The sequence below is a fragment of the Amphibalanus amphitrite genome, unplaced genomic scaffold (genome assembly GCF_019059575.1).
Source record: "Amphibalanus amphitrite isolate SeventyFive unplaced genomic scaffold, NRLGWU_Aamphi_draft 000151F_arrow, whole genome shotgun sequence".
Taxonomy (NCBI): Eukaryota; Metazoa; Arthropoda; class Thecostraca; order Balanomorpha; family Balanidae; genus Amphibalanus; species Amphibalanus amphitrite.
In genome coordinates, this window is record NW_024881646.1 from 149,583 (window position 1) to 160,392 (window position 10,810).

General features: G+C 55.3%; 2 protein-coding genes across 9 annotated transcripts; one reads left to right on the plus strand and one right to left on the minus strand.

Annotated features, from left to right (window-relative positions):
* Positions 1–234: 234 nt before the first annotated feature.
* Positions 235–6,578, minus strand: LOC122382961. 2 transcript variants are annotated; one of them, XM_043368967.1, is made up of 9 exons: positions 6,451–6,578; positions 4,850–5,876; positions 4,053–4,245; positions 3,627–3,794; positions 3,144–3,448; positions 2,716–2,826; positions 2,336–2,486; positions 1,686–1,821; positions 235–1,426 (listed from the first exon to the last, which is right to left on the minus strand). In XM_043368967.1, the coding sequence occupies exons 2-9, from the start codon at positions 5,864–5,866 to the stop codon at positions 1,069–1,071; spliced, it is 2,439 nt and encodes an 812-aa protein (XP_043224902.1). In that variant the 5' UTR covers positions 5,867–5,876; positions 6,451–6,578; the 3' UTR covers positions 235–1,068. The 2 variants fall into 2 exon arrangements, with proteins under 2 accessions (XP_043224902.1, XP_043224903.1); XM_043368968.1 differs by lacking the exon at positions 6,451–6,578 and having other exon boundaries at positions 4,850–5,903.
* Positions 6,579–6,919: 341 nt separating this feature from the next.
* LOC122382950 (B-cell receptor-associated protein 31-like) lies at positions 6,920–10,581 on the plus strand. 7 transcript variants are annotated; one of them, XM_043368938.1, is made up of 5 exons: positions 6,920–6,965; positions 7,786–7,909; positions 8,143–8,243; positions 8,539–8,689; positions 9,310–10,581. In XM_043368938.1, the coding sequence occupies exons 2-5, from the start codon at positions 7,818–7,820 to the stop codon at positions 9,629–9,631; spliced, it is 666 nt and encodes a 221-aa protein (XP_043224873.1). In that variant the 5' UTR covers positions 6,920–6,965; positions 7,786–7,817; the 3' UTR covers positions 9,632–10,581. The 7 variants fall into 7 exon arrangements, with proteins under 7 accessions (XP_043224873.1, XP_043224870.1, XP_043224869.1 ...); XM_043368935.1 differs by having other exon boundaries at positions 6,933–6,969; XM_043368934.1 differs by having other exon boundaries at positions 6,957–7,078.
* The last annotated feature ends 229 nt before the right edge of the window (positions 10,582–10,810 follow it).

The window sequence follows — 10,810 nt, forward strand, 5'->3', positions numbered from 1 at the left end:
TTGAACGACACAAAACGACTCGAACCAGTCTCCGAAGACCACTGAGCTCACCAAAATCGTACCAGCACCGACTGAACAGCGGAGGAAGGGCTGGGAGCGGCCGGCCGCCGGGCAGTCCCCAGTGGACGAACCGGGCAGCCACGACAGAGATCACGACACAATCGTAACAACATCTCAACGGCGGGGGATGGGCTGGGGCGACCGGGCAAGCCTCAGTAAACTTGTCGGGTAGTCCTCACGGACGGAAGGGGAGCGGAGGACTCCCAGAGTCACAGGACCACAGGACAAAACACACAGGGCCACCGGTTGACGCCAGCATCCGGCCCGGCGGTCAGGAAGATCGAAGGTGACTAGGTGACCGCTGGCAGCGGACTGAGCAATACACATCACGGTACCTGGCCGTGCGCGTCTCACAGACAAACACCGATAGCCTGGATCCAGATCCGACACGATAGAGCGAGTCTGACGCAGACCAGCTCAGTCGCGACACAGGTCCGTCTGGAACTTCTCACATCACCTGACTGAGACTGGACGGAACAGCGATATCACATCAACCAGCGGCGGCTCGGTGCCGGCGGCGTAACGACTTCTGCTCGGCTTCGTATCAGCTTCACGGTGGGCGGGTCAGGGACGTCAGACACTCCACTGGAGGCCGGACAGGAATAACCTGCGCATTACTGACGATACACGAGTGGTTTTCAGGTCTGGCAAAAACGGTTGGCCTGGTTTCAGCGAGTCTGCTTCTCACGCCATCAGGGAACACATATACATACTGACACTGTGATAGTTGTTGAAGGAAACAATACCTGAGTTGTGCTACACCGATTTGTGCTACTGAGATCGCTCTCTCTCCAACAATGAAGCCAGTCTACAGCCGGCCAACATGAGCTTCCACGGCAGCAGAAGCTCGGCTGCTCAGTCTCCCCGTAACACCGTGTGCTCGTCTGCCAGCCCTGACTGGGTCAGACCTTACCACCCGAGTTCGGGTCCTCTTCAGCCCCGCCCACCTTCGTCAGCTCAGTCTGTCCGTAATCTCCATCCCTCCGCCGCCTCGGCCGCTCGCCCTGCTCAGTTGGGCCACATGCAGCAGCGGCAGACGAGTAGCCGGTGCAGCAGCGCTCCGGCCGTGTCCTCGCGGTGCAGCCGCAGGCGCAGCCACACCTCGCGCTGGCGCACGTACATCTCCGCCGGGATGTCGTCCGAGCGCAGCGAGCCGGCCGAGCGGCGCCCACCGGCCGCCGGCGCCACCTGGTTGGCGCGCGGCTCGCGCGGCTGGCGCTGCAGCAGCTGGGTGACGCCCTCCAGCTCGCGCAGCGCGTCCACGTCCAGCGCGTGCTGGCGCGCCTCGGAACACAGGTGCGGGTGGTGGCGCAGCCAGGCGCGCAGCGCGGCCACGTCCCGGGCCAGCTGCCGGGCGCCGGCCGAGCTGACCGCCGCGCCGGGAGGGCAGCAGTCAGAGACACGGACAGAGTCAAGGGGAAACAGGGGACTGGGGCGCCGGCCGAGCTGACCGCCGTGCCGGGAGGGCAGCCGTCAGAGATGCTGACAGAGTCGGGGAAACAGGGCTACATGCACTTCTCAGCTTGTCCAGCTTGTCACGTCAGTTATCCAGGCTAAGACCAGATAGACTGGCTCACAATGACCACGGACGCCATGGTTGTGTCTAACGGTGCTCATCGACTCACCTGAATTTGATGTTTTTCTGTACGATGTGCTCCATCCAGGCGTAGCAGGCGACTTTGACGACCAGCGCGCCGACGGTGAGCTGCAGGGGCGTGCCGAGACGGGACACGACAGACAGCACCTCCTCCAGTACCTCGCCTGGCAACGGGAGCCGTACAACGAGTTAATAGGGCGCTCTGATATAACGAGAGGGACATCGCCTGTCAAAAATGTCACCGGGTATTAGCAGGGTGCTCCGATACATAAAGTCAGAGGGTCCTCGCCGGCAGCCTGTCACGGAATATTCCGCTGGAGCGAAACACAAGATATTCAATCCGAAAAGAAGGCCGTCATCCTCTACTAATATTGGACAAATCGTGCGCAAATGCTTTCAAAACAGAACGACGCCATCAGCGGTATAGAGAACTTGCGCATCTAGCCACACGCTCACAGACGGACCAGGTCAGACCACGGGAGAACTCTCCCCACACACACATGGAACCACCCCTGGTCACCACATCACCCCAGGCAGACCATCCCAGGTCAAACCTTTCCTCCTACCCTCAGACGGTACCAGCAAGGATAACAGTAGGACACCCCCAGGCCCCAGACGGTACCATACCTCCCTCAGCGCTCGCTCGGCGGTACCACCCCTCCCTCAGCGCTCGCTCACCGATGAACGGCCGCACGTAGTCGCTCGGCTGGGAGGTGATGATGGCCGGTCGCCGCCAGTAGGCCTTCCCGGGCACCAGGCCGGCCAGCGACTGCAGCGCCGTGCGGCGGCAGGCGTCCGAAACAGACGACAGGTTCGCCGCCCGGCAGCCCTGCCGGCGTCAGACAATAGTCACAGTCATTAGTCACAGCATCCCCCACATGCAGGCTGTTCACGTCCAACTGTCCCGTCCACTACTCATTGAACTAGCTGCCAACCTGTCCATCGAGCCTGCCCGATTGCCCCGGCCAATGTCCACTACACCTTCCGCTTCCCAGTAGCAACCTACCCGGCCTGCCCACCTATCAACGCCTGTCTCTTACCAGTCACCCACTTCCTACCTGCAGCTGGAGGACGACGGCGTCCAGTTGCCGCCCGCTCTCTATGCGCTCCTGGATGGCCTCCTGAAGCTCCGGCGGCGGGTCGGAGACAGAGTCCAGCGGCGGACACGGCTGGAAGGAATGGACGAAGGTCAGTAAACACACAGCGGCGGACAAGGCTGGAGGGGGAGGAGTCAGTCAGCATACAGCGGCGGCTCGGGGACTGAGTCCAGCGGCGGATAAGACTGAGGGGGGCGGGGGATGACAGGTACTCAGTCACAACGCAATAACGGCGGGTTAGAGGGGCGCCAAACAGAGTGGTGCACGCTTAAAATGAGGTCGAGCTAACGATCCAGCGACGTCACCACCAAACACCACACAGGTGTTGCATTTGGGAAACCATTTGAAAATCGCTGAAGGATCGCGGGCCCAGCCCTATTCCGTCCCACCTGCAGTGAGTCGACGAGCTGGAGGCAGCGCGGCAGGTCGGCCATGGTCACCAGGAAGTAGGCCGAGGTCTGCCACTGCTGCAGCAGCAGCCGGCTGCGCGCCGTCACCCAGCCGCTCAGCTGGCGCAGCGCGGCGCCCAGCATCCGCTGCAGCAGCAGCTGCAGCCGCAGCAGCGGCAGCAGGTCGGCCGGCGGCGGCGAGTCCTGGTCGCCGGCCGACGCCGCCGCCAGCGCCGCCGACTGCGCCGTCAGCACAGAGTTCAGCTCTCCGACCAGGAACGAGACCGAGTCAAAGAACAGCTTACCTGGGGATACGGCGGGGAGCCAGGGTCAGACAGATCGCAGAACCACGGGCAGTCAGGGGCAGCGGATTGACGACCGTCTTAAGTTGGAGACTCTGGGTTAGAATGGCTGGATGCGCTCACACGGTCAGAGATAAGGTGACCCGACTCCCCCGGTATCGCCGAGCGTGCCCACACTCACCGCACTTGGTGCACTGCTGGCCACCCTCCAGCGGCACTGGCGCGTGCAGCGTGCTCTGACTGAGGTGCAGCGCCGGCGTCAGCAGCCAGCCGGCGTAGGCGGGCACCAGCGGCAGTCGCAGGCGCGCCGACAGCGACTCGGGCGGCAGGCCTAGTTCAGTCAGCTCCTCTGCGGCCGAGACGGAACGGCGATCGTTGACATGTTTCACGTGCTCTTATAGCTTAAGTCTTAACAGACACAAAGAGCGCGTCAAACAAAATTAAAGTACCCTAACTGAAAAATAGTTAAAACTAAAGAGCTATATTTTCTGTCCTGCTGGTTTCATCCCGTAAGCAATGCTTATTTTCGTATGTGTTACGGCTGCTACTGCGGCCCAGCCCCCGGTCACTGACACTCTCGGACCGGTGACACTGTTTCGTAACGCACCTGATAGCCTGTCGAGCGTCTCGGCGAGCCAGAGGAGGGCAGCCGGCGCTCCGGCGGCTGCCAGCGCGGGCCGGCCGGCCGCCGCGTCTGCGCGCCACAGCAGGCGCTGCTGGAGCAGCTCGCAGGCGGTACGCCACAGCTCGTCCCGGTAGAGCGCCACCAGCCGGCGCCGGCCGCTGCCCGTCAGACGGCCCTGGCACGGCACACACGCGAGAGGTGAGCTGAGGCCGGCGGTCAGTTACATACTGCATTGTTCATTGAAAAGGCGAGGGAACTTTGCAATACACATAAGAATTAATGTGTAAAATTGTGCTTGTATACACGGTAAAAATGTGTCGTATTAAGTGCATTTAACGACATTCGCATTTTGATGTCAATAAATAGCAAGTTACACATTTTGGCGTCATTTGTATTATCTGCTTAACAAAAACTGCCTAACGCATGCCGGCCGATGTCTTTTATGCCAAGCGGAGCCCGCTCCGAACCCGTTGTTCCGCTGAGTATGAGTACCCACTAGTGATGTCAATTACAGAAAATCGGAATAGGCCGATACCAAACCAAATAGTTACCAACCAAAACCGTGAGGAAATACCGAAACTGAACCAACCTAGGAACGTGAGGCAAATACCAAATTTATACCAATTTATCAGCCTCTTACATATTAGTGAGGGGGTTCATAATACCAACAAAATACCAAATATATAATAGAGGATTGAAATACCAAATGCCAAGTTGGTATCGGTTTTGGTATCGGTATACCAAAATGTTGGTATCCTATTGACATCTCTAGTACCCACCTCTGGCCCGGCGGCGCGCAGGTGCGGGTCGAGCAGGCGCCGGCCGCCGGCCGGTACCGCCAGCAGCAGACTGTGCGCCGCGTTCTCCTCGTGGGTCAGCAGGCGGGCCAGGTCGGCCGGCGGCGCGCGCTCGGCCCGCTCGGCGCCGGCCGCGTCACCCTCGCCGCCGCTGCTGGCGTACCCCGAGGTTGGGGAACTGCGCTCGATCAGGATGGTCGGGATGGGCGGCAGGCGGAGCGCCGCGCCGGACGCCGACTCGTCATCGCCGGCCGGCGCGGCCGCCCGCCGGGCCGGCCACTGCTGGCGCAGCAGGCTGTCCAGCTCCAGCTGCTGGCCCAGCCGCGCCTGCAGCGTGCCGGCCAGCCGGGCGGCGCGCACCTGCGCCAGCCGGGCGCACAGCTGCTCCACGGACGGCGGCCGGCCGGCGGCGGCGCGACTGAATGTCAGCCGGAACAGGCGCAGCCCGGGCACGGCGGCCGGGCCGCGCCGCGCCGCCGCCGCCGCCGCCAGCAGCTCGCCCTGGGTGTGGTGCACGGCCGCCAGCAGCGCCAGCACCTTCTCCAGGTGCGTGACGTCGGCGCGGCTGTACACGCGGAACGCGGCGAGCTCCAGCAGCAGCGCCACGGCCGCCGACAGCGCGCGCACCAGGCAGGCCAGGCCGGCGCGCACGGCCGCCTGGCGCCGCTGCAGCCGCTGCCGGAGGTGGGCGCGCGGCCGCCCGCGTGCCGCCACCGCCTGGCCGGCCAGCCGGCGCCAGGTGGCACAGTGACGGCGCAGCTCGTCCGCCAGGCCATCCTCGGCCAGGAACACGCCACTTAGCTGGCCATCTGAGAGAGGCGGTGGCTGCGCTTCCAGCTCCTGGGCCAGGCCGGCTGATAACTGGCGCACATGGCGAGTCAACTCTGCCAGTTCTGCCTCCAAAGCCGTCAGCCCAGCCACTATCTCACTGCAGGAGGCTGGCATTGGCTCAGGATCATCAGTCTCCACAACATCCTGATCCTCGTCTGGCACAACCATTCAATTTAATCTGAAAAATTCAGTTGGGAAGAATTCATCATATGACATCAGTCAGACTGATAACATGCCAAAAAGCATTTAAGTTGGATTAGCATATTGATAAGATGCAACCATATGTTCCAAGAAAATAATATCCATGGCTGGTTATAGGGTCATTTTAAATATTTTCTAGGTCTCAGGTGTATATTCTAAAAAATATGGGGAATGTGCTGACTGCTGGTCAACCTGCAGTGCAACTTGTTTATAGTATAGCCTGTGGCATGCTGCTCTACTATATGGGTATCAGTAACTTGATCTTGAAGACAACAAATCCAGGCTCGTCCGCCGACAGCCCGTCCATAGCACTATGTGATGTGAAATATTTTAACATTGCAAATGCATCATACCTTCACCCCAAAACGGGGGTATTGATTATATGTATGTCAAATGGCTGCAGTATGTCTCAAACTTTAAGACTTGATCCGAAATACCTATACTGTCGGAATAAAACAACGCATTTATCATTTATGTCATCTATCATGTCATTTATCATGTTATGTCACACGTAACCATGCAAACAATCTAAAAAAGAATGTTTATTTGACCTTTTAAAATATCTTATCCTCTTAACAGAATGTGGTAAAATGGGCACTAGACACGTACCTAACGAATACAAAATCACATAGGTATCTATGCCTAACCAATGTTATTATCTTTAATCACGGTATATCAATATAGAGAACTGTCTATGTCTATTAGGTATGTTATTATCTTTTTTAGATAATATTTTCGCTTGATATCAAATGCCATCTGCGTTGGAATTGTACCCAGCAGACAACTATTTTATTTGTGTTTGCAAAAAGTAATCCTGAAACCAAATAAATTGAGTTTTACTTCAATTTTGAGCATCAAAAGTATTTAACTTAATATGAGTTATGCAGTTCTAATCTGCATACATCAAAATACCACAAAATACTACAACATTTCTGTATTTTAGAAGCAAAATTTGATATTTTAAAATCTTGAAATTTATAAAGACATATTCAGCGCACGTGATTCAATAAGTCAGCTGATGAATCACTGATGAATTGTTCTCGTGCGGGCTCTCGAAGGGAGATGGGTAGGTAGCGTTGCATCATAATTCCCGTTGTAACACGTCATCTTTGTGGTTCTCGAGATCGTGCGGAAGGTGCTGGCTGCTGATAGTTGAGAAACAGTATTTGTGACTTACTGGTGTGTGCAGGAGTGGAAAAGTTACCCGGCTGAAAGTTACCCCGGCCTATCTTATCTGTAAGAATCTTGCTCCGGCCACGGCCGGGGTCAGGGTGGCCGGTTCTCCACCCATGGGTGTGTGGTTCAATTTCGATTTGTGATTTGATTGGTGCTGTAAGTTATAACCCAACCACACACAATCTGAATCTAATAATAATAATAATAATATATTCATAAGGATAGCTTGAAACTTGATGGCAAGAGGTGCATGCCGTAGATTATTGCTATGCTATTTGCGAATTGTGTATCCAACCTACAGTGATACAGCCACCTGTATAATTAAAAAATAAGCCCTGAATAGTAAGATTGAGACCGAGGGTAAATGTCAAGATAAAGTCCTAAGCAGATTTCATTGATAAATTTTTCATATTTTTACATTATTTGACATCCTGAATCCAAAAATGATACTCATATGTCTCGCAAATAAAAGAAAAAACATAATCAAACCTGACCTACCCTTACCTACTTACCTTTAACCTACCAACCTACAACCTAACAACCTAAAACCTACAAACCTACCTGTCTACAACCTAAAACCTACAAACCTACAACCTAACCTAACCTAAAACCTAAAATTTTTGCTGTTACATATTTGTATCAACAGCATCACAATTGAAGTTAGGACCTAAACTTGACATATACTGACATTTTTTATGCCATGCATACAGGTGTTTGAGGAAGGCCAAGTAGAGAAGAAATCATGAGCATTCACTGGACACTGATCGCAGGATTCCTGTATGCTGAAATAGCTGCGGTCCTGCTGCTTCTACTGCCCTTTATTTCCCCTAAGAGGTGAGTCCACATTTCATTGTTATTTTTTTGCAAAATAAACTGGTTTTTGATTTTTGTTAGAATTGAAACCTGGATATTGCTTCTAACTACATATTCAGCTATACCAAATTTGTATAAAAAATGTTAAAATAATAGGGATCCTACAAAAATCAGGGTTTGATTTTACCAATGTTGAACTGTATAAACCAATTTTCATGAACCCTAGGTGATGCTTGCTTTGCCCACCATTGCAGATGGAACAGCTTTTTCAAGTCAGGGTTCCTGCAGGCCCTTGGCAAGCAGTCATTCTTCTACTTCTGTGTGGTGATCACTGTACTGGTCCTGTCCTTTCTTGGTGAGTGGTTGTGTGCTTGTTGGTAAGCAACAAGCATAATGGAGCAGTGCTCCATCACGCCTGTTGCTGGGACCTTTCTGCATCATCTGAATATTGTAGTGCAAACGAACTTGTACCATTTGTCTCAAGTTTTGGATTCAGTTTTCATTCATTTTTATTGTATTTTAATTGTTCAAACGCTTTTTTAGAAGACCTGCTTATCCTTTTAGATGTGCGCACTGCGCTAGCATGGGAGCTTTTCAGGAGTTTGCATGTGGAGTTAAATGATGTTGATCTGCATCGGGTCATGTTCCAGACGCCATCCGTGAGATGAAAAAGTACAGCGGCGAGTCGAAGAGCGACGAAACGGCTCACGGCCACCTGGACGTGGAGATTCAGCACCACATGCGCCTGTTCCGCGCCCAGCGCAACTTCTACATCTCCGGCTTCGCGCTCTTTCTGTTCCTGTGAGTAGTGGAACCAGTTGTTCCCTAAGCTATTTACAATACCATTGCAGACGCTGTATGACATTGCTCAGACTGCTGATGGTACCGCATTGTGGGCCGTGGGGTTATTTTCCGTACCCCGTTGGACGTCCCGTGCTATCCACCCCCATCCCCCCTCGGCCTGTCACCGCCGCCGTCCGTGTGTCCGTGTGTCACCGTCCGTCCGTGCCCGTGTGTCACCGTCCATGTGCCCGTGTGTCACCGTCCAGTGCCCGTGTGTCACCGTTCGTGTGCCCGTGTGTCACGGCCCGTGTGTTACCGTCCGTGTGCCCGTGTGTCACGGCCCGTGTGTTACCGTCCGTGTGCCCGTGTGTCACCGTCCGTGTGACACCGTCCGCCCGTCCGTTGGCAGGGTGCTGCGCCGTCCGTGTGTCACCGCCGCCGGCTGTGTGCCCGTGTGTCACGGTCCGTGTGCCCGTGTGTCACCGCCCGTGTGTCAGTGTGTCACCGCCCGTGTGTCAGTGTGTCACCGCCCGTGTGCCCGTGTGTTACCGTCCGTGTGCCCGTGTGTCACCGTCCGTCCGTGCCCGTGTGTCACGGTCCGTGTGCCCGTGTGTCACCGTCGGCCCGTCCGTCGGCAGGGTGCTGCGCCGTCTGGTGACGCTCGTCTCGCTGCAGGCCTCCCTGGAGGCCTCCAATGAGGCGGCCATGCGACAGGCAGCCGGCGCCACCAGCGCCGCCGAGCAGCTGCTCCAGGGCCGGCCGGACGGCCAGACGCCGCAGCTGGACGCGCTGAAGAAGCAGCTGGAGGAGACCGAGCAGGAGCGCGACGAGGCGCTCAAGAAGGCCGAGATGCTGCAGTGCCAGGCGGAGGCGACGAGTGGCGAGTACGATCAGCTGCTGGCAGAGCACGAGAAGCTGCAGCGGCAGCTGAACGTCTCGGGCGATAAGAAGGACGACTGAGCGGCGCCCGACTGTCGCCGGACGGAGATCGCGCGGTCAGTCAGAGAACCCAGGCCAGGAGCGGCGTGAAGGAGCGTTCGACATCAACTGCAGGTCTGAGGAAGACCGACGGACAAGTGTCAGATGATATGGAATTGGAAGAGTCTGCTACTCGGTCTGGACTGGTGTCGATGACTCTGTTGGTTTGCTGAGTGATACCCTATAAGCGCCTCAAGGTCGAGGTCACACCTTTCCGGAGATGTCATCCGTGTGTCCCAGGACCTTTCTCCGAGCCGGGCCAGCTGTAAGGTAACGCACGTGAAAGTGCTTGTTTTTCATACGCGCCCTGAGCTGTGATGATAGCCGCAGAAGGCAGTCGTCAGTTGTGGCCGGTTTAACTGTTTGCTGTTATGATGCTGCGTGCCGTTGTTTGCCGAGGTGTGCCGATTTCATTGAGATAAGCCGACATCCTTCAGGATTCAGACCGTCTGGTTACTTTTTCGCCCGGTACACTTAAGCGCCAACCGGTTTGATGTTTGTCTTGGCATTACTCGGCATTGAAATTCTCTGCTTAGAACAAGCCTGCCTTTGCGTGGATTTGGATCTCTTTGCTGTGAATGTTTGGCGATCTTCTTAGATTTTCGTTTTTTTTTTAATAAATTTAGCCACGGAGTGTTCTGAATGGACATTTTTTTTTTGTTCGTGTTTGAATTGCTCTTGTGAAATGTCTTTCTTTACCTTCAGTACTGTAACTCCCGCTGAACTTATCGATCCACCTCAGCGGCCCCAAAGCTCCAGTGACAGGAGCGAATGCGTCAGAGCGGTTTTCTTATCCCTTTTCTTACAATGTGTAACTTCGGAGCTTTCCCCGTCATACTCGTCATTGTGTTGCGCGGCGCTTCTAACCATTGCAGCGTGATTTGATACGTGTAACATGGTAACAGGAAATAAACAAGTGAAATTTTCGTGAACGTTTGAATTCTGATTGTGTACCCAGTGACTGTGACTAGTCCCGAGAGTCCCGAGATAGCTATCACCTGTAGTATCGCACCCCTACAGTGCCTACACCTCTCCCCGCCTGCCGCGTCGTCAGACAGTGTTGACGTTCCGCCTTCCCGCCAATCTGGGGCCCGGTGGGCGAGACTAGTGTATTTCGAACGGCGGCCGTCACCGTCACACAGACGCGAGAACCGATCCTCG

What these genes read in the sequence shown, in the direction of transcription:
- LOC122382961 (XM_043368967.1), bottom strand. Translation starts at nt 5,866, where the DNA reads ATGGTTGTGCCAGACGAGGATCAGGATGTTGTGGAGACTGATGATCCT. An exon ending in CCAGCAGTGCACCAAGTGCG is followed by an intron (nt 3,449 to 3,626) that starts GTGAGTGTGGGC and finishes CCGTATCCCCAG; the next exon opens with GTAAGCTGTTCTTTGACTCG. An exon ending in CTACGTGCGGCCGTTCATCG is followed by an intron (nt 1,822 to 2,335) that starts GTGAGCGAGCGC and finishes TCCCGTTGCCAG; the next exon opens with GCGAGGTACTGGAGGAGGTG.
- LOC122382950 (XM_043368938.1), top strand. Translation starts at nt 7,818, where the DNA reads ATGAGCATTCACTGGACACTGATCGCAGGATTCCTGTATGCTGAAATA. An exon ending in ACTGGTCCTGTCCTTTCTTG is followed by an intron (nt 8,244 to 8,538) that starts GTGAGTGGTTGT and finishes GTCATGTTCCAG; the next exon opens with ACGCCATCCGTGAGATGAAA. An exon ending in TTCGCGCTCTTTCTGTTCCT is followed by an intron (nt 8,690 to 9,309) that starts GTGAGTAGTGGA and finishes GTCCGTCGGCAG; the next exon opens with GGTGCTGCGCCGTCTGGTGA.